This window comes from Vombatus ursinus, unplaced genomic scaffold (genome assembly GCF_900497805.2).
Source record: "Vombatus ursinus unplaced genomic scaffold, bare-nosed wombat genome assembly UNPS02014820.1, whole genome shotgun sequence".
NCBI lineage: Eukaryota > Metazoa > Chordata > Mammalia > Diprotodontia > Vombatidae > Vombatus > Vombatus ursinus.
Window position 1 is genome coordinate 19,217,533 of NW_020954598.1, and position 26,250 is coordinate 19,243,782.

The 26,250-nt window shown below is 38.6% G+C and overlaps 2 protein-coding genes across 3 annotated transcripts in view; both read left to right on the forward strand.

The window, feature by feature from the left end:
- The window catches only part of SFMBT1 (Scm like with four mbt domains 1), a 160,446-nt gene extending 139,710 nt beyond the window's left edge, over positions 1–20,736 (forward strand). For both annotated transcript variants that reach the window (XM_027836939.1, XM_027836938.1), the window contains 6 exons: positions 2,449–2,558; positions 3,473–3,648; positions 7,969–8,147; positions 8,357–8,602; positions 9,771–9,899; positions 11,413–20,736. In XM_027836939.1, coding sequence (XP_027692740.1) covers positions 2,449–2,558; positions 3,473–3,648; positions 7,969–8,147; positions 8,357–8,602; positions 9,771–9,899; positions 11,413–11,553 — 981 coding nt within the window. In that variant the 3' untranslated portion in view covers positions 11,554–20,736. The remainder of the gene's footprint in view (positions 1–2,448; positions 2,559–3,472; positions 3,649–7,968; positions 8,148–8,356; positions 8,603–9,770; positions 9,900–11,412) is intronic.
- A 3,494-nt stretch (positions 20,737–24,230) lies between these two features.
- The window catches only part of LOC114024046 (store-operated calcium entry regulator STIMATE), an 82,016-nt gene continuing 79,996 nt past the window's right edge, over positions 24,231–26,250 (forward strand). The window contains exon 1 of the mRNA XM_027836875.1: positions 24,231–24,396. Within this exon, the coding sequence (XP_027692676.1) occupies positions 24,231–24,396 (166 nt within the window). The remainder of the gene's footprint in view (positions 24,397–26,250) is intronic.

A 26,250-nucleotide genomic window follows, 5' to 3' on the forward strand; every position in this document is an offset into this window, starting at 1 on the left:
TGTTAGTCCTCTGGAATACCCCTATAAGTTCAGAGGGATTGAATTCTAGGCTTTCCTTTGGCCTGGAACACCTGCCCTGGTTACTGCACTTTAAGCTTCAGCCTGTCTGGAGGTTATAACTGAGTCCCTTGCTCTACTTCTGGAATTAGAGCCACACAACTATTCTTTGCTTCCAAACTTGTTCCCTGCTCAGTACATATTTATGGTCCACTTAGCAACTGTACCTCTTTGCCATCCCTAGGTTTAGATCTCTAATTAGTTAGGAGGTGATCATGTGTCACCTTTTCTTACCCTAATGCCTAGTCTTGGCTCTCTTTGAATCCCTGAATGCTGGAATGCTCTACAAGCATGCTCCTAGCTATGTGATTTCTCCCGTGTCTACAGATCTGTGTCTGGAGAAATTGACTCATCATGGCTTTTTCTTGGATTTCCAATCAGAATTTGGTCTGGTCTCTTTTTTAGATCTTTGTGGAGGACATTTGGTGGGAAACTAGGTTTTGCTTCTTCCTACTCTTCTGCCATCTTGATTCTGTGCGTGGAAAATCCCTTTTGCAGTTACAAAATATCACAGGGGAGTATGGCAGATTAAGAGTCTTAGCCTAAACAGGAAAAGAAAGTGGAAACAAAAACAAGTATGCAAAACCTCAGCATTAGATAGAAATGGAATTTAACAGGGATAAATACAGTCTTGAATTTAGGTTCAAAAATCAACTTTACAAGTACAGAATTTAGAAGAAACCTGGCTTGAAAATAGTTCACGTGAAAAAGACTTAGATATCGTAGATAATTGTAGAATCAGTGTGAACCAGTGGTGTAACATGTAGTAGCTACCAAAAAAACTAACTAGCTTTGGATCACAATACCAGAGAGTTTTCAGGTTATAGGACATAACAGTCCTGCTGTACTATATATTGTTCAATGCCTGGAAATAGCAAGCACTTAATAAGTACTTTTTTATTTGTAAGTATTTTTTTTTTTATTCAGACCACATTAGGAATATTCATATCTGGGTACTATTTTTTAAGGATGTTAAGCTATAGAATATGAACAAGAAGGTAATCACGTTTATTATGAAACCAAACCATGTATAGTTTTGGTAGGACTATTATGAGGCTTAAGGAAGATAATGGATGGGTAAAGTACTTTGTAAACCTTAAAATGCTGTAAAAACATCAGCTCATTATCATCATCATCATCATCATCATCATCATCATCATCAGCTTAAGTCATCATGCCTCCAGTCTGGTGACAGCTGCATTTCCTGTGACTTCTACTGCACTCATGCTGAACTCAGGCAATGTTTGTGGAGCAGTACAGGGATATGCTGGTAAATTTTTAACAATCACACTCTCTAGGGGTAAGAAAAAAAGTGTATGTACACATACTTTTAAGCTTAATCAGCATGATTAACATTTTCCCCATCACCTTCCTAAGGCTAGAAAATCAAATAAAACTGTAAATCATCCCTGATTAATAGTGATTGCTGATTTCTGAAGTGTAAAAGCTCACATTGAGAATTTTACTATGGTCTCACCCCTGTGGAAGTGGCTCCAGCACACCCATGGATTTTGGTGAAGGAAGTGAAGAGGGTTTCCTGAAAGAAAAGAATTGGTGTGGGCTGGGAGTGGGGTTGTGTAATGTGTGACTAGATACTTGAAGGGTTGTTGTGTGGAAAACTAATCAGATTTACTTCATTCCCTCAGAGAACAAAATTAATTGATGGAAATTGCAGACAAGCACATTTTAGCCAGTTTAATTAAGAACTTTCTGACAAGGGCTGTCTAGCCATGGAATGAGCTGGCTTGTGAGATAGGAACTTCCTTGGCATTCTAGATGCTGGATATGTGTGAAATCTGTTCCACAGTCACTTTATTTTCTTCCAAAGAAAAACTATTTTTCAATATTATCCATTGACTTTAAACTCTTAGCAAAGGTTACTTAGTCTCTCCCACATAGAAGGGTGCACACTTTATATTTCTACTCACAGGGAAAGGATGAGGTGGAACAGTTTTTAATACAGGAGTTCACTTTTTCACTGTTAGGGGTTTTAATACGAGATTGGAGTAGTGAAATATATCACGAGATAAATTCAGAATTCTTGGGGCTTTGTGGGATCTGCCCAGGTGACATCATAAATAAATTGTACATGTGCTAAAGGAATTTAAAGTTAGTGGTATGCTGTTTCAGACAACAAAGTTTTGAAATTTTTAGCCAGGTTCCATTTACTGTTTGATTTGACTCTCCTGGCAGCTGCTGCTGTCCTGTATAATATCACCACCATTCATGAATATTTGACTCTCGCGCATTTTGATACTTACTAATTCAATTGAATGGAATTAATCTGCTGACATACAGTATAAATCAGGCTTTTATTACCAATAGTCTAATCTCTTTGTCCCCCCTATTATCCCTGTTATACTTTCTGCCTCTTAAAAAAATGACTGTTAGGTTCTCACATTGCTGATCAATGCAGCCTATAAACCAAGCCGTGTTCTTCGCGAGCTTCAGCTAGATGAAGATTCTGTGTGGCATGGACATGGGGAAACTCTAAAAGCCAAGTATGTTACCTCTTTTGTCCCCCTTTTTCTTTTGTAGTTGAATGCATATTAGTTGCTGCAGGAAACTCTAGGATTACCTAGAATGTCATTCTGAAATCTGGAGGACCAAAGTTATATACCTGGAAATACCATTTAGACCATTAAACTGAATTGCAAACTATTAACTAAATGAAAGAATGCTACAAATAGCTAGTAATAAGAGATATGCAAGTCAAAAGAAAATTGAGGTTTTATCTCACTCTAAGCAAATTAGCAAAGATAGAAATAGTCTTGGAGAGGCTGAAGAAATATAAGCACAGTAATACACTGCTGATGCAACTATGAATTGGTCCAATCATTCTGAAAAGCAGTTTGGAATTTTGCTAAAGAAAGGAATAACATGTTCATGCCCTGTGACTCAAAGATTCCATTGCTAGGGCATGTACCACAAGAACAGAATAAATGGTCTCATTTATATAAAAGTATTAAAAGCCCCTTTCCTGGAAACAGAGAACTAGAGACCGCAGTAAATGTCTATCACTTGAGGACTATCTAAATTTATTGTGGTATATAAATGTAATAGAATAATATTACTGAACTGTAATAAGTGACATTAATTTTTTAAACTATAAGCAATCTTGTTTTTTAGAAGCAGTTTCATCTTGAAGAACTTGAGGGCTGGAAGGCAAAACCTTTGCTTGTTAACATTTTTTAGCAAGAAATTTTGGTTCTTTATGCATTATTTTACTAGTATAATATGTAAGAGCAATCTTTTTCAAACGGAATGTCATGGAAGAAAATTCCTTACTTATAAAGTATGTAAAACATGAAGCATTTTTTAAGAAACAGGCTGATTGATGTGCGCAGTAAGACTTTTCCTCTGTTTGATTTGGACTAGTGAAATAACTTTGACATTTGAATTCCTCCAATGACAGATACAAAGGAAAAAGTTATCGTGCTACTGTTGAGATAGTGAGAACAGCTGACCGGGTAACCGATTTCTGCCGGAAAACCTGTATAAAATTGGAATGCTGCCCTAATCTCTTTGGTCCTCAGATGGTTCTGGACAAGTGTTCTGAGAACTGCTCTGTACTGACAAAGACCAAATACAGTAAGTGATCTTTTAAATATTGGTAGCTAGTGGCTGGGAACCAGAGTCCTTTGTCTATGAGACAGGGACATTTAAAAACATTTATGTAGCATCTAATACAATATATAATTGTTTAACTCCACACTAAATTGCTTTTGCCTCTGGAGTGAATAGTATCCCCTGTTCTACGTTCTGGTTCTTTTCATGCTCATCACATTTTTTAAATTAAAGAAAACATTAAAGTAAATAAACAGATTATAAGGCAATATAGTTTTATCAAGGCTCTGTGACCCTTACACAAAATCCTGATTTTTTATCTTTGATTCATGCTGCTTAAAAGCAGTATGACAGAACCAGTGCACCTTGGTCGAATTAATATTAAAAAAAAGACTTTTTCTTAGGCTAAGGAATTGTCTGTTAGACACTTTTAATTCATAAAATTAGCTTTCTGAATTCTTTGTTTTTAAGGTCAAATGATCTCTTAATTAATTTTGATAAAATATATTTAAATGCCTCGTAAAATGTTGTGCTAGGATCTGGAGATACAAAAAGGAAAAGTGGCCCAATTTCTGCTCATAATGAGCTTATGGACTGCTGGGCAGATAGGGCATATGTAGGCAAAATATCTCATATATGGTTACACTTATATTGTCTAGCCCTTAGGGTACATGAGTACACATCTTTAAAACTTTGGGAACCACTCAAATTGATCTTTATTTCTTTTCCATAATGTATTTCTAGTAAATGGCATTGCCAAAATTATTGTGGACTTTAGTGGGAGAATCTCTTTTTTAACATTAATTTGGGTGAAATTAACTTAAATCAGAAGTTAGGAATACTCAGTTTTATTTTTTTCCCTACCATAAGGGCATTCTTGATACATATTCTTTACAACCAAGAGTTAAGGTAGTCAATATTTTAAATAAGTGATTTATTTTGATAATTTTTTCAGCAGATTGTCATTTTTATTATGAAGGCTAATTGAAGCAAATACTGATGAAACCACTAGGTGCACCATCTCAAGGTTAATCACTGGTATTTGGAAGATATGTTTGATGTGCTTAAATAGAAACCTATTGTCACTATGTTAGAATGGATCAATAAATGAATTAGAAGTATTTATTAAGCATTTAATATGTGCCATTCACTGGGATTCAAATGCAGAGGCCTCAAGGAACTTGTATCCTAGTAGGAGGAGATCATGTGGGAGAGGTGGGCAAGGGGATGGTGTTTTGGTTTGGGAGGGCACAGGGATGATGAGGGGAGTCAATTGACAATAGTAGTATTGATTTTATTAGTGTACCCAGAGCTAGAAGTATAAAAGGTTATAGAGGGTTATAGAGGTTATAGAGTGCCTGGGGATGGCAAAGAGGTGGCTAGAAGCAGTATAGCTCTGTGCTTCAGGACTCATCTGTCTGGATATCATAGCACCAGGCAGTAATTCCAGAGCTGAGTGGATTAAGTCTTCCTGACTTGGATTCGGGAGGGAGCGTAAGCTGGACATTTAGATGGAATGTGTAAAGCATGGTGATACTTTCCATCAAAAATTTCCCCTTTTCTCCCTCTCACTTCTTTCCTGCCCACCCATGGAAAAAGAAGGAAAAACAAAACCTCTGTTACAAACATGTATAGCCAAGCAAAACAAGTTCTTATATTGGCCATGTCCAAAAAAATGTCTCATTTTATACTGTGAGTCCGTCACCTCTGTCATGAGGTGGGTAGTATGTTCATCATAAGTCCTCTGGAATTGTGATTAGTCATTGCGTTGATCAGAGTTTTAAGTCTTTCAAAGTTAATTGTCTTCACGATACTGTTGTTACTGTATATTGTTCTTCTAGTTCTGATCCTTTCATTCAGTTCATACAGATCTTCCAAGGTTTTTCTGAAACCATCCCTTTCATCATTTCTAATAGCACAATAGTATTCCATCACATTTATATGTTATAACTTGTTCAGCATTTCCTCCTTATTTGCTACCACAAAAAAGCTACTATAAATGTTTTAGTACATATAGATATTTTTCCTCTTTCTTTGATCTTTTGGGAGTATAGGTCTAGTTAGAGTGGTATTGTTGGGTCAGTTTGCATAGTTTAGTAGCTTTTTGGGCACAGTTCCAAATTGCTTTCCAGAATTGCTGGTTCAGTTTACGATGTTACTAATAGTGCATTAATGTACCTATTTTCCCACAGCTCCTCCAGCATTTGTCATTTATTTGTCAATTTTGTCAGTCTAATAGGTGTGTAAGATGGTATCTCAGAATTGTTAGAGCAGTTTTTCATATGACTACTGATAGCTTGAATTTCTTCCACTGAAAACTGTCTTTTCATATCCTTTTCACTATTTATTAATTGGGGGAATGGCTCTTATTTTTATACATTTGAACTAGTTCCATATGCACACACACTCACTCACACACACATCTCAGAAGCATGATGACACTTTCAAAAAAAAGGTTATATGAATGTATTATTTTTTAATACCATTTTACTAAACATTAGTCATTTTCATGGTAATGCCTTCAAGTTAAAAATATAAATTAGACCCCTATACACAGCTTTTGTGGGTATTTAAAAAAAACAACCCTGCAAAATTTGAAATAAAAATTTTTTTAGATGATTTTTATCTTTCCTAACTAGGAAGATACTCAGTTTAAATTGGATTCAAATTGTGAAGGAAGGGAGATGATTCAGAACATAAAGCTTAGATAAACCTTATCCCTGATCTCATGGAGTTTATTTTAGTAGGACTTGATAAGACAACAAACCCAAATAATTATGATATACAACATTACATGATAAATTCATTAGAGAATTGCAAAACATGCTTTTTGAGGTCTGAGAACTCTGATTATCAAGTTGACAATGAAGTTAGAGGAGCTTAACAAATTTGTATTGCAATACATAATGTATTGAAACTTTATATTAGTTCAGATTACTGTGTTAATGCTAACAACTCACATTTATATAACACTTTAATGTTTTGCAAAGTGATTCCCTCAAATCAACCCTGTCAGGTAGTATAGACATTTTTGATCCACCATTTTAAACTGAGGTTTTGAGAAGTTAAGTGATTTATTTATGGCTTATAGCCTGTAAGTATCTGAAGATAGATTTGAATTTAGTTTGACACCAAGCTCAGCAGTTTTTTCAATTACATCATGCTACTTCTTCCCTTTTAGCCATGATTGTGGGCTGTATTATGATTAAGCTGATTGGCCACATTGTTTCTCTCTTCATCCCAAATCCCAAATAGTTGTTTCAAAAAGGGATAGAAAGCAAAATACCTCCTTCCCTGTATCTTCACTTTTATCTTCCATTGTTGTCCTTACAAACAGAACAGAGTCTTTCCTTATTTCTGTCAAAAGCACTACCATCCTTCTAGTCACCCAGGTTATAAACTTTGGCTATCCTTAGTTATCCTTGATTCCTCACTCTTATTCCATATATCCATTCAGTTGTCATATCTTGTCATTTCTACCTTTAAAACCTCTAGGACATGTGTCCTCTTCTGTTTATATAGCCTCATCTGGCCCTCATCACCTCTTTTTTTTCCTCATCACCTCTTGATTGGACTAGTGTTATAACCTATTAATTAGTCTCCCTGCTTCAAGTCTCCCTCCTCTGCAATCCATCCTACACACAACTGACAAATGACTTTCCTAGAGTTTAGGTTTGACCATGTCACTCATCTACTCAGTAAATATCAATGACTCCCTATTACTTTTAGGATCATATATAAGCTCCTCTTTTTGGATTTTAAAACCTTTTACAACCTGGCTCTAGATTACCTTTCCATGTTTACTATATAATAGTCCCCTTCACATACTCTGTGGTCCGGCCAAATTGACCTCTTTGCAGTTCCTCACACATTGCATTGCCTGTCTGCAATGTCTGGAGTGCACCCCCACCTCACCTCTCCCTTTTAAAATGTTGTTAATCCTTAAAACCTTTCTCAAGTGATGCCTTCTCCGTGAAGCTTTTCCTGATAACCTCCCACCCCAAAAAAGTTAGCTTATGTTTATATTCTGTATGTACTTACATGTTTTCCCCACTAGCAAGTAATTTCTTTGAGGGCGGAGACTGTTCATTTTTGTTTTTGTATCCCCAGTGCCTGTCACCTAGTAAGCACTTAATAAATGTCTGTTGATAGATTGACATCATCCATTGACTTTTCTTTTTTCTTAGCATCTGACCTCTTTAGCACTACCAACTGTGATGACAGTTGAAAATAGTAGCCTTGAAGTACCACAGTCATACAGAAAAGTGTGATACAAAAGTCTCATATCTCTCTCTTTCTCTCTCTCTCTCCTTCTCTCCTGCTCTCCTGGTCACATGCCTCCAGCACACTATTACGGGAAGAAGAAAAATAAAAGAATTGGGCGGCCACCTGGTGGGCATAGTAACTTAGAGTGCGTTATGAAGAAAACAAGCAAGAGACGGAAGAGGAGGAAGAACTTCTTTGTCCATAAGAAGAAGCGCTCCTCAGCATCTGTGGATAACACCCCAGCAGGCTCTCCCCAGGTACATGGACGGAGCTTGGAGAGGGGTGAACTAAAGCTTGTCTCTGCTTCTCTCACTTTGACAAACATCATTATTTCATGCCAATTTCAAAAGGGAGCGGATTCTGTAGACCTTGATAATTTGACTCTGACTATTGAGAAATGCTTTTTTCTTGCAGAAACCAATGTTTTTGATGAGTTGTGGGTCATGTCTTGTTTTTTGTGCCGTAGGGCAGCGGGTGTGAAGATGATGATGATCAGGATGAAGTAGATGAAGAATCTCTAAGTGAAGATAGTGCCTCTGAACAGCAAGATGAGCTGCAGGAAGAATCAGAAGTGTCAGAAAAGAAATCATGCTCTTCCTCTCCTACCCAAAGTGAATTGTCTCATTCATTGGCTCAGGATCGAGACAAGAGAAAAAGAAAACTTCGCACTTTTTCTTTCTCTGATGATGAGAATAAACCTCCTTCACCAAAGGTACCTATTTAACAATTTTTTTCTCCTTTGCCCTAGGATTTTTGGGTGAATTGAACTTTTGCAGAAATAAAGATATCAGATAAGGTTTTTTTCTTTTTCTATATGGACTTGAATTTTGAGGAGTTCCCTTTAAAAATGAATTCGCAGTGCAATAATTACTTGCCCAAAAATTTTTATGAGGATTGAATATGTAGTATAGAGGTCCTAGAACACTGGGACTACTGGGCTTCCATAAAAGAAAAAATACGAGTACAAAAAATGACACTTCCTTGTTTGACTTAATAGTGAATTAGAAAAAAGTTCTTTTGAATTTATGATAGATACTTTTAGGTTTGTTCCAATTTTTAAAACCATTGACACTTTTGATTTTAATAAAGCAATTTTGTTGAAATATAGAAATAATGTAGATTTTATATTTTTTTTCCAACAACCACTTATGAAGTGCCTTGAAAATAGAAAACACTATTCTGCCTTTTGGAAAGATTGAGATACTTCTCACACAGTTCCTAACTCTATCCTTAGGGCTTTTAGTGGAAAGATGGCATCAAAACAGAATCTCTTCCTTTTATATTTAAAGTCACTTCAAAATGATTCATATTAATAGAAGTGATCAATCAACCAATAAGCACTTATTAAGCACCTACAGAGTACCAGGCATTAAGCTGGGTGCTAGAACTCCAAAGACAAATGGGAAAAATTATATCTGCCTCAAAGAGCTTTCAGTCTAGCCAGATACAAATGTATTACATACAAAATGGATACAACGTAATTGGGGTCTTAAATGATCTCTTGATTTTTAATTTAAAGTTTTTCTTTTGTTGTAAATACTATTTGTCTCATTTTGGGTACACCACTCCAAGGAGGGTTTAAAAAATTAACTGTGTCACCTTTTTCTTTAAATGGTTCAAATATTTTTCTTAGTCCTTCAAGAAAATTAAATCTTCTCTTTATTTTCCATGTTTATCATCCTGAATAACACCACAAACTTTATTGAGTACCTACAGTGTCTAGGGCTCTCTGGTCATTTTCATGAGGAGTCTGCCCTAAACGCATTTTAAATCTAAACTTCACTGCTTGGCATTGACAAGAAAGTATGTAGACATTGTTTAAAGGTGATGGCCAGAATTTATGATACTGTAAAATTTGCTTTTATTTGGTGGAAATGAAGGAAATAAAGATTGAAGTTGCTGAAAAACTGCAGCTGGACAGTAACCCACTGGAGTGGAGTGTGGCTGACGTTGTGCGGTTCATCAAATCTACAGACTGTGCTCCATTAGCGAGAATATTCCTAGATCAGGTACTATGGATGCTTTGCATTTTTGTTAACATATCTTACAAGGAAAAAGCTGTAGACATATTTAGTCACAACAATTCATCCAGAAACCTTTAAAAGCAAGCTTTTTTCAGATGCAAAAAAATATGAGTTTCATAATTAATTTTTCCAAGTTGCAAAAGGGAATAAGCATTTCTATAGTACTTACTATGTGCCAGGCACTGTGCTAAGTACTTTACAATTACTATTTGATTCTCATAACAACCCTAGGAAGTAGGTGCTGTTATGATCCTCATTTTATAGATGAGGAAACTGAGGAAAGCAGAAATTAAGTGACTTGCCCAAGGTCATATAGCTAATAACTGTCTGTGGCTGGATTTGATAAGTAAAAGGCAGTTTTGTGGTGCAGTGGATAGAGTGCTGGGCCTAGACTCAAGAAGACTCATCTTCCTGAGTTCAAATCTGGCCTAAGACATTTACTAGCTGTATAATCCTTGGCAAGTCACTTAACCCTGTTTGCCTCAGTTTTCTCATCTGTAAAATGAGCTGGAGAAGGAAATGGCAAACCACTCCAGTATCTTTGCCAGGAAAACCCCAGATGGGGTCACTAAGAGTCAGACATGACTGAAAGGATTGAACAAGAATGTTTGCTAAATAATTATTATTTTCTTAGCAGTGATGAATGCAAGTTCTAAAAATTGAGTTCTGTTTATTTTAAAGGAGTGATTGTGAAGTGTATTCAGGGTATCCCAGAAATCTTAGTGCAGTTTTAGGTTTATTAATTTAAAATTTCACTAAGAGTTGTGGGATTGTGTGTGTGCATACACATCCTTACATACATTTGTGTGTATGTATATATACACATACATATGACATGTATGTATATGTGCACGTATGTGTATATATGTATATATTTCTTTGTGTTTGAGGCCTTACAGTGTCCTTTAATCACTGTTGATCAGTTTTAAGGAAAACTTTAAACAGTAAAAATAATTCCATTGTTCTTAATTAAGTATAAAAATGGAAGGATTTTGTTTTAATAATTTGGGAAGTTTAAAAGAGATTTGTATATCATCCTGTAGAATATTTTTTTGATGAACAGATGTCCTAAGCATGTTTCATGAGTTTTTTGCTTACTTTGTAAAACCAAAAAAAAAACCCTGAAGCTTAATATTCTTTTAGGTTTAGTTAGAGAAGTGTATAATCAATTCCTTTTGGAGGGCTACCATTTATAACTTAACTTTATTTGTTGAATGCCTGAAAGCAAGAGAGAAGTCAGTCTGGTGACAATTATTGATGAATCTACAATATTATTAGGTTCTGAATATTTGTTAGTAATGAGCACTATGAAAAAAATTTTTAGTAACCATTTTTTCTTAAAGGAGACCAAAAGAGGATAAGAAAAAACTACTCCCTTTGTAAACAGTAAAGTTTGAAACGGATAAGACTTAATGGACCAGCCAGTAGAAATGGAATTCATGATGAATGAACCACTGCATACAATTAATAGAAAATTCTTCTTTTTATCCTTTGGCAGGAAATTGATGGGCAGGCCCTACTACTTCTTACCCTTCCCACTGTTCAAGAGTGCATGGACTTGAAGTTGGGCCCTGCTATCAAGCTTTGCCATCATATAGAGAGGATCAAGTTTGCCTTTTATCAGCAATTTGCTAATTGACAAGGATGACCAAGGTGAACTGAACCTTTGAAGCACAAATGCAGCGAGCCATTGGTCTCTCTCTGAGATGGCATGATGACTTTGGTGACCTCCAGATGTCTGCTTGCTGTGATTTTGCACTTTCAGGGAAGGAAGACCACACACATGAAGTAAAACAATGCACACTAAGTGTCTACCCTGCCAATGGAATTGTGGTAGTCCTTTGTTCATCAAATTACATTTTTTTTTAAATAAAAGATTGTGGGAAAAGAAAGAGACTCCTGTGAGGAGAATAAGTGTTTCACAAATTCAGGTGGTGTGGACTAAGAATTAAGAGTAATATCCTAGGCTGCTGGAATACACTTTTTCTGTTGCTCCTTTTCTTTTTGTTCCTTCCCATGGTAGGTTGACATGTTCTCTGCTTCCTTTTCTTGGGAAAAGAGAACATGGCTTTAACTTAGCACTGATATAAGGCTATGCCTTAAGGAAGACCAGTGCTCCATTTTCAATATTCTTTTTAAGGTTTTTAAAACTAAAAGCAGCTCATGGGGGAATGTTTTGTGGAACCAGGGCTTTATATATGTATAGTTCCATTTTAGCCCATTTAAAAAGCTTTTCCTGGTGATTTCTTTTTGTTACGAACTGTGTTGACAATTGTAGTTAACAGTTCTGGGTGGAATTTTTTTCCTGTGATAGTTGCTTTGCTGTCACCATAACAATAAGGAATTATGTAAGATGAAAGTTGAAGAAAGACATTTAAAAAAATTTAGTGAAAAAATCTGTGGGAGCTTATAACAGTTCCTAAAACTGACCTAAACCCAAAATTCTCATGAATATGAGATTTTTACAGAGATATCTTCCATCTTTGACACTGGTCAGCTAGTTAAGTGGCATATCAAAGATTTGTTAGTAATTTAATTAAATAGGTTTCTCTTGAGCTTCACAAGAGGATTTTATTATTCTTTTCTCCTACAGTGGCTACTCCATTCTGTCCTGTCTCAAGGTTCCTTTCTTCATCTAGCTAACATTCATTTGACAAATAGGCAAGCCTCCCTTCACTTGTTCCCAGCCCTACCAAGTTTTTAGCACTTCTGCTTGAGCCAAGTAGTTAAAACATTAGTTTTTTCAGGAACCTAGAGCACAAGTTGAAAATCCTCATTCTGTGGAGGTGGCTTAAAAATCCAAAAAGAAGTTGAAAGATCAGAGAATTGTTGGACCTCTGCACATTTTTGAACTACTTCTCTGATTTAACTGCAAAGGAATCTCAAGATAGGATGTCATCCACATTTAGATGATCCTGATGGAACAGATCTATAGCTCTTTTAAAATCTATATCATCTTTTTAGTATTTATGGCCCTGCTTTTTTAAATTAAATTGAAAATTCAAGTGAATTTGCTTTCCCAGTTATGCTGTCGGGAGGCTTCAGCAGAACCGCCCAGCTGAGATCTCTTGATTTCATTGTGGATGGGGAAAAAAGAAGTGTGTGCTCATGTCCTGTAAATTAGGATTTTTGATGAAAATCTTCCTTTTTTTTTTATGAAAATCTTTTTGGATTATCCCCAGTCACCAACATATTATATTCAGACCATCCATCTTCTTCATATTCTACTTTAGATATCCTCACACCTACTAACTTATTGATTAGGAATTCTCATTGTGGATATAGACAACAGAGCTTATACGGTCTGGATCCTCTCTACATTAAATATTGAGTGAACTCCCTTAAATTAGACTCTATAGCCAAATGACAATAAGCACCAGTTATTACAGTGCATTTTGAAGAGGTGTTCAATAAGTATGTCTAGTAAATAAGGCATCCGTTTATTTTTTTCAACATTTGATAGCTTCTAGATGGTTCTCTTATTACTTGGATACTTCAGTGGACCAGTGATTTCATCTGGGTAAGTACTCCTTTTGGTAATGCAAGTCACAATCCATCCATGTCCTTGAATCTTTTGGAACTCTTTGTCCTTCTCCTTCCCATAAATTTTTCACAGAGGGTCCATTCAAAGTGGTGGGAACTTCTCTGGTTCTCCTGAAACTGCACCTATATCAGCAGGGGCTGACTATCATTATATCTTGTGCTAGACATGATCTCTCTAGGCAAACATCTTGCTGATGACATCCTTTATACCGCCTTTTTTGTGTAATTTTTGGTTGGTGATGAATACTTTGCAGCTTACCCATCAACTATCCTGAACTTCTTCCTTACCCTTTGGGTCACCCTCTACTTTAATTCTTCAGGACCTGTGGAACTCCATCACTAGGACTTATTCAGCATCACTGGAAGCATTCTGTTGGGCAAGGAATTATAATAAGTTCCCTGAAAGTACTCAACTATTTCCTAAAGGCAATCCAATTTACTATCTTCCTCATTGATTCTGGCCCTAGCCCATTATCTGTGCACGATATTATTTGTCCAACATGTGTGTGCTAATGATGAGGCAACACTATAGATTGGTTGCATCCAAGTGCATATCGTACTGTAGAGAGTAGACATTCTTCCTCTATTTAGTTTTTCTAGTGCGGATAATTAACCATATATGTGTTTCACTGGGACAGATTTCTAGAACCTTGGGTTACCTCCACAACAAGGCATCAAAGTAACACTTTGTGGAGGTCAGTCATATAAAAAAAGTTTTAATATAAGTAAAATATAGCATAATGAGTAGAGATAATTGGATATTTCAATATGAAGATTGGTCTGGTGAAGGAGGAGGTGGAAATGTGTGGTATTGGGCATTAACTAGAGAGATCACTTTTTGGAATCCTGATTAATAAAATTTTCTTCTGATCCTAACTACCCAGTAGTGGAATCAATTCAATTGATAATATTTGGGGAGTTTAAGGAAAATTCCTCTCACCCCAAAATAGTATTGGAATTCTGTAAGTGGAGTTTGGACCCTCAAATATTTCCCATCTTAATTAGGAAAATTAAACATACTTTACATGTGCAAGTCCACTAAATACAACAATTGAAATGTTACTTTCCCCCAAAATCTGTTTTTACTTCCAAAGGAACCATATAATTCTGGAGCTTAAAAAGGGAACCTTAGAGATGAATCTAGTACAACTCTTCAATTTTATGTTTGGGGAAAATGGAAGCCCCAAGAATGTGGTGACTATACAAAATTAAACAAGCTGGTCATTAATAAATATAACCTGAAAGAGGGCCTGGGTTTTTTGATTTCTCAGTGTAAGGCTCCTTTCACTGTACCATATTTCCCTCCTCCTATCCACTTCCACAATATTTTAATATGTTTTCAATATTTGTAATATACAAGCCAAGTAAAATCTCAGGGCCATTTTCTTGGAAGGAGACCATGACTTAAGACTGAAGCATTCATGCCTGTGAATTTTCTACCAAACATCTATTGCATCACTCCCTCAAATAGAATTCTTTCAGCAACTGTATTAAAGATGCAGAGTTAAACTGAAGAAAAAAACTAATTGGAAATCCTGCATGGAAGCAATAGTTTGGGAATGTTTGGTGTGTCGCTGTGTCCTTTAAAATATGCATTTCACATTAGTATTAGTGTAAGTAATTAAAGTAGTAACCTCACCTCATTTTGTTGGAAAGGTTAGAAGACTACGATGATGGGAGCCTGGAGCATCAACCCAATTTTAATATTTTGTATCCATTCTCTTCTGTCTCTTGATGTTTCCTCCTTGAATCACACCGGTTCCATACTGGTGATTCTTTTTGAGGTCTTTTCATAGATGCTCTGTAGAGGAGTCACCCAGCCTGAGGAAGGTCTTCTTTTGGTTTTTTTACTGTCTCAGGGTTACTAATGTAATTCCCAGGCTGTCCATCTGTTGTTTTGAGGGACAGCTGATCCACCTCCTTTTCTGGCCTGCAAAATGCCTTTGGGATCGCCACTTCTTGTGGGCATGTCATCACTGTGAACATGCAATAGTTTATTTACACTCATTTACACCCATAATTCATGTTTCTGTTGCTGTTAGGGTTACCTGTAACTTAGCTTCATTCAAGATCATGCTGTTCCATTGTTGGCAGCCTGGCAGTTTGGGATTGTTGAAAGTACTACAGGATTTTCCAGATTTGATTCAGCCTAATCTCCATTCTCAGCCTAGCTCATCATCCATTCACAGCAACTATGCCCAGGATATATATGAATGAGTTGCATGTATAGCTACATATCACAGCCTGGGAAATACAAAATTTTTCATCTATTTTATTTTTTTTAATATATAATATTAAATCTATCTCTTCTACATTGCTGTGATCTGAGGAGGTAGTGGTTTTTGTTTTGTTGTTTTTGTTTTTTAGTGTGTTAGAGCTTGATGCAGTTGATACAATGTTATCTGTGAATAGAAGCATTTGTAAAACCTCACTGTCTGTGTTTGGATTCCAATATAGAGTAATTTTCATTATACTGGAGAGCACTTTGGGTGACCGTATGAGTTCCTTTTTTATACCTTACTTGATCAATCAATCAATAAGCATTTATTAAACACCTACTATGTGCCAGGCAATATGTCATACACTAGGGATCCTTTATTTCAGTACTCAGCAGATTGCTGAAGAAAGTTATCTTTAATGTTGATGTTAGTCTCCTATATTTCCAATGTATATGTGGGAGATAGTCTTCTTAGAAGCCTTCAAGGATATAGTTTGTTCTGCTGAGTCAAATCCTTTTTTTTTTTAAATAAATAGCAGCTATGATTCTTGCTGTAGTAAGACTTGCGAAAGCCTGTTTGTTCCTTTTTCATGTTTTCATCAAGGATACCTTTGATGATTATGCAGGCCATTCTCCTAAAGATGTTGCAGAACTTAGAAAATGGGTATTTGGGTTAACAGTTGTTGAAATCTCAGTCAAACCATCTGTGGTCTTTTCTATTCTTTCAGAATCTTTTCCTCTTTGAAATAGCTTGAAAATGGACCCCAGAGTGCCTTGACAATGACCACCTTGAGCACAGATTCCTTATATGCATTTTGTCAGATCAGCCATTCTTCCCAAATTCATCTTAAGTGCTATCACCGCTTCTTTATGTAGTATATTGGGTATTGAAATGGCCAAATACATGGGTGGTAATTAAATTCGTACAACTAATTAAGGAAACTGGTATGATAAAGATGCTGGCCAGTATATTCCATTTCATGTCTGTTGTCATCCCCATCCACAGTCTAGTTTTGTCTGCCAGTGTTCTCAGGAGGACTTAGCTCTGCTTGGTCTCATATCATATTCTGAGCCAAATCATTTTTACCCACAATTTTTACCCAAAATATTTGTGTTATTTTGTAAAGTGATAATGCTCTTAATCTTCCATCATCCTTTTTAGCAAATAAGCTTGTACACTAAACTGGTGGTGTCCTTGGCTGCCATTTCTCTACCCTTGGCAAGAAGATTAAGTGTTTGCTGTTGGGGCATTTTCTGGGGTCTTTTGGCCTCTTCACTCTAGTGACTGCTTTGTATCATTTAAATTTCTCCTAAAAATCATGACAATACCTTTTTTAGTCAGTTTATTTCTCATTTTTTGAAATTAGTAAACTTATTTCAACAGATCAGGTTGTAAGTCATCCATAGACTTGCTTTTAATTTGATAATAACATTCTTAGATTTAGTTAAGGAAACAGAGACACAGAGAAGTTAAGAAACTTGCTCACTTACTGGGGATGAAGGGGTGGAGTGAAGACTTTGAATGCAGGCTTTTCTGCCTCTCACATTTTCTTCACTCCACCATATTGCTCCTGTTAAAACCGTCCAGCTCTTTTCTTCTTTGGACTTTGCTTTAACAAGCTGAGATGGCTATTGGATCAGCAATTAGTTATTTCCATAATAAAATTACTAAAATGTAGTCATTTTCATTTTTCACATTCTGGTTAAGTGCTTTACTATATCTAGACTCTTCCGAGTGTCTTAGAGTCACATGGCTTCTGAGCAGCCTGCAGTCCTTTAAATTCTTTGATTTCTTGATCTCAAACTATATTTACCAACATGATTTTTGCCTTTTTCTCCTGTATCTATTTTCATATTGAAGTCACCACAAATGGGGATATATGTTGAGTTAATTTTGAAATTTTTGTTAAGTTCATCAAAAAATCCATCCTCTGCAATGTAAGTTATTGTGTAAGCTTCACTTATTTTCCTGGTCTGTTTGCTTGCATTCATCACAACGACTGCAAGGCAAGATAACCAAGTATCCTCTGACACAATGTTTGTTGTTGCCTTTGGAAAAACTATGAAACCAACTCTGCCAACTCCGTTATTCATCTTGCTGAGGAAAATATGCAAGTTGTCCTTCCATTTATTTTAGCTGTAGCTTCTTTGTCTACTGATTTCATTTATAACAAAAATGCCAGTATGTACATGGTTAATTTCCTCTGGTAGTATCCAGCTTGTTGGTAGTTTGACAGAGATGAGTTCCAACTGTCAAATTAATGTTTGTAGACAGTCTGGAGCCATGTGATTCTTAGCATCCCTTCCTACCTTTCCCACTTATCCACCCCTGTTTAGGAGAAAGTAACGATCAACTTTGAATTTTCAAAAGGGATGATTATTCTTGATTGCATAAAATATTTCTGTGCTAGATATAAATATATGTGCTCTTCATTTCTTGGGAAAAATTATCTTTGGTTGCTGTAGTCAGAAAGAATTAATTGCAGAATAGTTATACTTGCGTAGATTTCATTTCCAGGTGGTATTCTTGTTCACTCTAGTCCAACAGGATGTCTTCCATAACTGTGTGCTCATCATGTATTGACTACTTTAGAAATGTATCAATGTGCTGTAGTTTTCCTCTAGATCCCTGAAAATTTAACAGGGTGATTAATAACTTGTTTCAGCTTGGTCATGGTGTTAGGTAAATCATTTAAACTACATATGCTGTGGGTTCTGGGGAATTGGGGTTAGGGCTTTAGGCAGCTGAGCCATCTAATCAAACCACAGTGGGACTCTAGTTTTCATATTATCCTTGCTTATTTTGCAGTATAGGTTAACTCTAGCATATGTTCCATAGTATATTCTGAGGATAGGGCACATTATACCTACTAACCTTCTAGCAGAGACATAGATGTTTAATTATTCCACAAGTAAAACTAGTAAGCCAGATCTCACACTTGGCTTTTTTGTGCCTCTTTTTCCAGGAATTAAAATTCAACTCACTGTGAGATAGGGAACATTGGACCATAGCTTCTTCAGAACTTTGATGTAACTTAACTTTCTACTTGATACCAGTTCAGCAGGTGATCTGGGATCTAAAATAGGCTCAGAATGATGGTAATTGCTTTGTTGGGACCAGGTCTCAAAACCATGTCCCTAAAAGTATGGTAAATGATTTTTTTTTTCCTGGGGATGTACAGAGAACATCAGGGAGTTTTAGGAGCATGTGGGTTGTGACATAAATGGGGGTACTGGGATAAACTATTAGAGAGGCTTTTATTTATCTGGCGTGTTCACCAAAGAATTTTCTTATGATTAAGATGTTGAGAGGTTTGAGTTATTCCTATTGTCATTGATGTTTTGAGAGAAAAGCCAGGAGCTAAGTCCATGGCAGAAGCCAATACAGGACTGGGTCTCTAGGCATGTGTTTGTAGGGAATGTGTGTTGTTTAGTTTTAGTTTTAAAAAGTAATTCAACACTTTTCTGTATTATCAGTAGGAGACTCATTGGCCTTATGAAGCTGATGAGAAGGGAATACCATCAGTCTTGGTGGGAATCAAGTACCCCTTCTGTGAAGCTGAACTGGTTGGTTCTGGGTCATTACAGTATGTGGAGTGCTGCCTCAAAACCACTGTAGAAAGTAAGCCTACCATAAAGCCAAAAAAAATTCAGTCCTTTTCATGCAAATATTACTTATTCTTGACTTTTTTCACTATTAAAAACATTTTACTAATGAACTTTTGTCAATCTCGCCCTTTGCAAGAGACTGTGAGTACTTTGGAAACTTGAATTTCTCCAGATAAGCCACACATGGACTTGAATTTCCAGCTAAAGAGTTCTAAACTGTATGCTCAAAGTCCAATTGTATCCTATTCTAAGCCCACCTTTTTGGGTGCTCCCTTCAAAACTTTCCCCAAACCATACCAATAGCCTTGTTTTTGAAGGCAGCCTTAGGGGTAAAAGAGTAGAGGGTGGGTGTTGGATGCACTGAAGATTACAAGGTTCTTTATTGCAGTGTTTAAAGAATCTTCTATTTTTACAACCAGCAAAACCAGGAATTGAAGTGGGAGAATGGAAAAGTAGGCCTTTAATTTCTATCCCATATTCCTTTTCTGGTTTAAGAGACACGGTTCAGTCTGTCCCAGTGCTGTGACCTATCGCAAAGACTGCTATTCAAAAGGAAATAAACCAGAACCTTGTCAGCTGGGTCTCCAACACCAGCACTGAGGCCCTGACCCGGAAGCCTCCATGGGAGGTAAGGGGTCTCACTTCAACCCACTTTGGAGGCAATAGGTGAAACTGGCATAGCACAATGCCCCCATCTGAAAAATGTTTTTGCACCAGGGTCATAGTGTTATCGTATGGCTACCATATGCTAGGTTCATATGTAGATACCTGCCCCACAACCTTGGCAGAATGAGAGTGGACAAGGCTAAAACACTTGAATTGAATGGAGTGGTGGTTTGAATTCTGGAACAACCCAATATAAGAAGCAGCTGACTTTGGTAGGTTATGATACTCAGGCAAAAAAAAATAAGCTGGTTGTATTGTCAGTCACTTAGTTCCACTTTGCAAGAAACCTTTAAGGAAGGTGTCTTGAGGTTTTGAGTTTTCCTCCCTCTTCTTTTTCTCCTTTCCTCCTTTTTAGTCGAATAACTCTATGTAGACAATCAGAGGTCTGCCAGGTAGGGACTCCTGGCTGGTACCAGCACCATGTTTAGGCCTCTTTCATATACTAACTCATTGGAACTGATGCACTTTGTTTCCTGTATTTTGCCTTTTTTATTAGCTGCTTGTTTGGAACAAAACAAAATGCATACTGTGTTGTGACCTTCCTGCTTGCTGTTTTTTCCTTAATTTCAAAAGTTATGCATCAAGGGTAAAATACTACTTAAGGAGAAATATGCACAAAACAAATATGCCTATTGAAAATAATGTCCATCATGTTTGGTAGGTGTAGTGACTTCAAAGGATTTTAAAAACTATTTTAGATGGGTATTTTGCTTGTTTCCTTGTAAATAAGAATGTAAATAAGTTTGTGGTATGACAGTTTTAAGTGATTGTAAAAAAAAAATAAAAAAAAACCCAACACAAACTATGGTTTCATTTGTGCTGATTTGGATAGCCAGGAACACTGTGCTATCCAGATTCAACTTTTTCTTTATTTCCTTTTAAAGCTTTCTAGTAGGGTTTCTCAGAGTCTCTTGAGCAGGGCAGTAAATTTCTTGATACCACCAAGTGGGGCTGCTTTTCAGGATGCTCATGTTCACTATCTGATTCTTGTATTTCTGACCAGTGGCACTTTACTATTCAGGTCCTAATATTTTCTTAACCTAAATGCCATAAGAGAAAGTAGAAGTTCAGTTTTTCAGCATAATTGAGCCCTGGAGGTATGAGCCCAATCTCCAGTGGTATCTAAAGCAGCTCCTGGATACAAACCTACTTGGCCTCAGGAGTCATGCTCCACAGTAGGAATCACTTTGCAAGATTTTCCTGCATGTTTCAGCCCTGGATCCTCTTTGGATCTTCAAATACCTTTTGGCCTAATAATATCTAACTAGACTTTCTACTGTCTTAATTGAAGGCCATTTCTTCCTGTGGATCAGGAGTATAATTAGTTGAGCCTTTGATACTATTAAAATCCTTCACATAATCATTAACTTAGAACTGGAAAGGAACTTTAGACGTTATTTTATAAAAAAGGAAACTGATTGTCCAGAGAATTTAAGTGACTTGCCTGCATAAGGTCACATAGATATAAGTGGAAGAGCCAAAATTCTAGTCCAGGTCCTCCGACTGCAAACCTAGCTCTCTTTCCACTATATTCTGTCTTAAAAATAGTAATTAAATCAACCTAAAATCTCTTTTCTAAGATAAACAACTGTCGCACGTTAATTTTTGTATTTGTTCATTAATTATTTTATCATTTAACTGAGAGAAGATTACTGCTTTCACCAAATCTTTAAGATATGATTTAGTTTACATTCCTATCAACCAGTAAAGCTTATGATGAGTAAATTTCATTTCTATACAATCATTATTCACAGTGTCTATTCTTGACGTGAGACAAGGGTCCAATTTCCTTGGAGATGGTATTTGTTAAATAGAACAAATGTAGCCCTCATGCCTACTCAAAACTACAATGTGTTCAATATATTGGATCCTCAGTCAGGTTCAGGTAACGTTTATCATGTGCCCAGCACAAAGATAAACAATACTTCCTCATGCAGCAAGTATGCTCTGACTCCCTCTTCCAGAACTAGGTTGGCCACATTTGCCTCTCAGCGTCCTGGGAGTAACCTTGAAGGATGGGGGGATATCTTCTTTATTGCTAATGGCTAGAGCCCTGCCAGCTGTGTTCTTCCATCTCTCAGATGCCAGTAACTAGGCCCCAGTTCCATTTAACTACTTAACGTCAATTAGTTTTTATAAAGGGACATTTATTTGAAGTAATAGGAAGAACAATCATTTCCACTTAATCCTTGGGAGCATAATTTCCTCTATACCACCTTAAGTCTCTGGGGAAGTAGGCTCAGTTTAGCTTAATTCCTATATAGCATTGGTCCTACCAACTCACATCCAAATGCAGTCTCTGTTGGATGAGTCCTTGTCACAGCTTGGAAATGGCAGGGTCATCAATACTAAACTAACTGTAAAACCTGGACACAGGGAGTCCCAGGTGCTTCGTCTCTTGATCTTTCACAACTCACAGTATCAGTGATTCCAGAATATCTGGAACAAAGCAGAGGCCGAGGCTCATTTCTTGGGGCTATGAGGCCTCAATGGGAAGAACGCACCAAGGTCTCTCCATTTTCTAACATTGTCTATCACTGCATGTGAAGGAGTCAATGAAATCCACCCCAGAATAAAACCAAAGAGAGTGAAGCTTTTTTAAAATGCCCCCACTTTTACTTCTTCCTGAACATGTAGTTAGCATATTGGAATCATTTACATAATATCAACTCATACTTCATAGATTCTCCAAGGTATTTACATTCCACCTCCTCTGGACTCTACCAGAAGCTGGCTACCCAGTCTCCATGTGAGGAGGCACCATGGAAGGCATTCTGTACATGTCTATGTCATTCCCCTGTTACATTTCAAGCACCTAGCTCAATTCCTACAAAGCATTGATTGGTTCTACCAAGTTTATATCCAAAGGTGGCTTTACTTATAGATGAGTCCTAGTCTCAGCTACTGCTGGACTGGGGTCCCCAAAAGTCACTCCTTACTCCTCAAAACATTGATACTAGGCCAACCACAACACCTATCCTGGAAGATAGACTCTGGAACACTGGGTGCCCTCTGGACCTTTCAAACTCTAAAAGTCAGGGAGATTCCACTTTTTCAACCTAGAATAGAAAATGCAGAAGTCTGAGGACTGAGGCCTATTTCTCAGGGGTCCCATGGCCTCAGGGGAGATAAGGCCTTTAATTGTATCATATCTCTCACCAGTTATAGTGAGCAAAAGAGTCATCAAGATTCTCCAAAAAGAGATTTTCCCAGTAGACGTGTAGTGTCTGATGCTGACAAGCCCTTTTGAATGCCATCTAAGCCTGCTCCACAGTCTCCCCACAGCACTTCCCTTACACATCATCAGTATTCTTCCTGAAGCAAGCAAGCTTGGTATCCCACCACATGGAAAGCTTGCTTCAGCCAAGTAAGCTGATGGGATCTACCCATGTGCCAGACACATACGAAGTTACTGACTGGAAGAGATTTACAGGGCTGGTATGGCATAAGGACAATGGAAGGGGTAAGGAAGTCTGGTGCTAAAGTGAAGGAGATGGGGTAGGGAGAGTGATAGATCTAGCGAATTGAGAACAGTTTGAAGGATTGGGTGCTGTTTCGGCCAAAGACTGATTTGTTAGGCAAGAGGAAGGGGAAGAGGGCATGGCCAGAAGAGAACTTGGCAGTGGAGAAATCGACAAGTGCTGACTTGGTTTTCTTTTTTTATGGTTCTCAAGAGTGGGAGTGGAAACTTAGATTTGACCTCTATAGCCTTATAAGCCTTTGAACTTTTAAACCCGAAACGTTTTCCACACAGTTGCTCTAAATAGAAATTATGTTTAATGCTTAGCACAGTGCCTGGCGCAGAGTAGGCACTTAAAAAATCCTTTCAACGTGAAAGTACACCACCTCCACTCCCCCACCAGAAAAAAAAAAAAGGCAGCGTGGAAGAGATGCTTAGCTTGCACCCTGGCCCCTGGTGCTTCTGACCTCGCCACCCTGTATCCTGCAGCCTCGGGCTTGCTCAGCTCACACCTGGCGGCGCCCGCCCCGCCCAGAGCTGGGCCCGCCGGGCTCCAAGCCCCGCCCCCAGGCCGCCCTCCCGCCGTTCGGAGGAGGAGGCCGTGCACCGCCCCCCGGGCGCAGTTGCGCCAATCAGGGGCCAGTGATCTCAGACGTCGGCGATGACGCACGGCACGCAGAGGAGCCGAGCCGAGCGGCCGGGCTGAGGTGGCCGGCTCCCGGGGCTCGGGGGCTCCGAGCTGGCGGCGGCTCGGGGAGCAGAAGCCGGGCCGGCTTGGGCCGGGCCGGGGCGCCCGTCCCTTCCTCCGGCCAGCCCCGCCATGCAGGGCCCCTCAGGCAACGCGAGCCGCGGGCTGACGGGTGGGCCGCTCCCCACGGCCTCGGCCGGGGCCAGCGAGCGGGGCTGCGAGAACGGCGCTTTCATGGACAGCTTCGGCATCTTCCTGCAAGGGTTGCTCGGAGTCGTGGCCTTCAGCACCTTAATGCGTGAGTGACGGCGGGCAGGGCCGGGGACCCCGCGCCGCTGCCTCCCTTCCTCCGCCCGGGGACCCCCGAGACGGGGGTCGAGGCTGCCACGCCCCTGAGGTGGCATTGCTGGAGAACCCGAGAATCTCTTATGAGACACGCTCCATCCCTCGCAGTGTGGGAGCCCCAAACGGCGGTCAGAACTGACCCCACCCAGCCGCGGACCCCCGCATCCCCGAGGCTGCTGCCCACCGAGCCGCGACGCCCCCCTGCCGCCCCTCCCCCGAATGCTTGCTGACATCTGGCAACGCTTCCTCTGGATCCCCGAGGTCTAGATTCCTGGGGATCGTCCCTTGCATCCTCGTGTAGCAACTTCTTTCCGTTGGGGTCTGTCATTAGGCTCTCCAGACCGCAGCCACCGGGACCTCTCTCGTCTCTCAGGATGAAGGGTCTAGGCACCCACTTTGTTGACACATTCCAGTCCTGCTCTGTCGTGGGCCTTTTACTCTTTTCATTAACATTCCCCCATTCCCCGCACAAACAACCTCGCGCCCCCCCGCGATGATTATTCCCGGGAACGTGGTAACTTTCTGTTTCTATGCCCGAGTGCCCATCCACTCTTTAGAGCTCCACCCCTTCTCCCTGTCTCTAACTTTCCTAACTAAATTTCAGGCCCACCTCCTTTCCCATCCTTACTTGACTTCTTTCCTCCACCTTCCCTTCTCTATAGGCTGAGGGCAAGTTGACGGCGGGGGACCCTTGAAATCATGTTTCCTAAGTCATACAGGAGCCTACCTTGAGAAAGCCAGGAGGAAAACAAGGGAAATAGCAGATGTTCTTCCTGGAAAGCTGGAAACTTTGCTTAGTCATCACTTTTGCCCTTGGCAGGGAGGGGAGGAAGGAGGGGGTAGAGTTTTATTTTTGTTGTTCTTTCCTTTTGGTTGGTATGTGGGAGTTTCCCCTTTTTTTCATTAAAGGTACAGGAAGCCAGTGCTTTAGTAGCTTTCTGATTGCATTTGGGGGGGAAAGTAGGGTTGTTAGGATATTCTTCTTAGGGTGCGCTTTGCAAATGTGAGGAAGCGTCATTTCTCCAAAATGACTTTATTGGTGGAATGGAGACCTCTGTGCTGGCCAAGGGAGGGAGGGAGAATGAAAAGGGTGGTAATCCATTTGAAGTGCTAGTCACTGGAGCCACAGATTGTATTGTCACTACTACCTAGCCATGTATTTCTTTTTTCCCCCCTAACTGTAAGTTTTTATGGGGGGGGGAGATTATTTTAGTTATCCCTTCCCCTCCCAGATAGTTAGCTCTTAAAACAAATAGTATTTTTAGATTCAAAAAAAAAAAAAAAGATAAAGAGGAAAACAATCAGCACAACTATCAGTGCATTGAAAAAGTCTGAAAACACCAGCAATTATGTAACACCTGTGGACTTTCCGCCTCCATCAAGAGGTGCGTTAGACTGAGGTGTTCTCTGGTATTTATTCATTTAGTTCAGACTTGATCTTTACAATTTTGCTACATTCACTTGTGATTTTTTGGTATGTGGTTCTTTTCATTTATATTGTTGTAGTTACTATGCATATTGTTCTCTTGGCTCTGCTTATTTCATTCTGCATCAGTTCATGTAGATCTCTCCATGCTTCTCAGAATCCATCATCACACACATTTTATTATTATTATTTTTTTGGGGGGAGGCAGTGGGGGTTAAGTGACTTGATCAGAGTCACAGAGCTAAGTGTTAGGTGTCTGAGGCCGGATTTGAACTGAGATCCTCCTGATTCCAGGGCCAGTGCTCTATCCACTTCGCCACCTAGCTGCCCCACACTTTCTTTCTTTCTTTCTTTCTTTCTTTCTTTCTTTCTTTCTTTCTT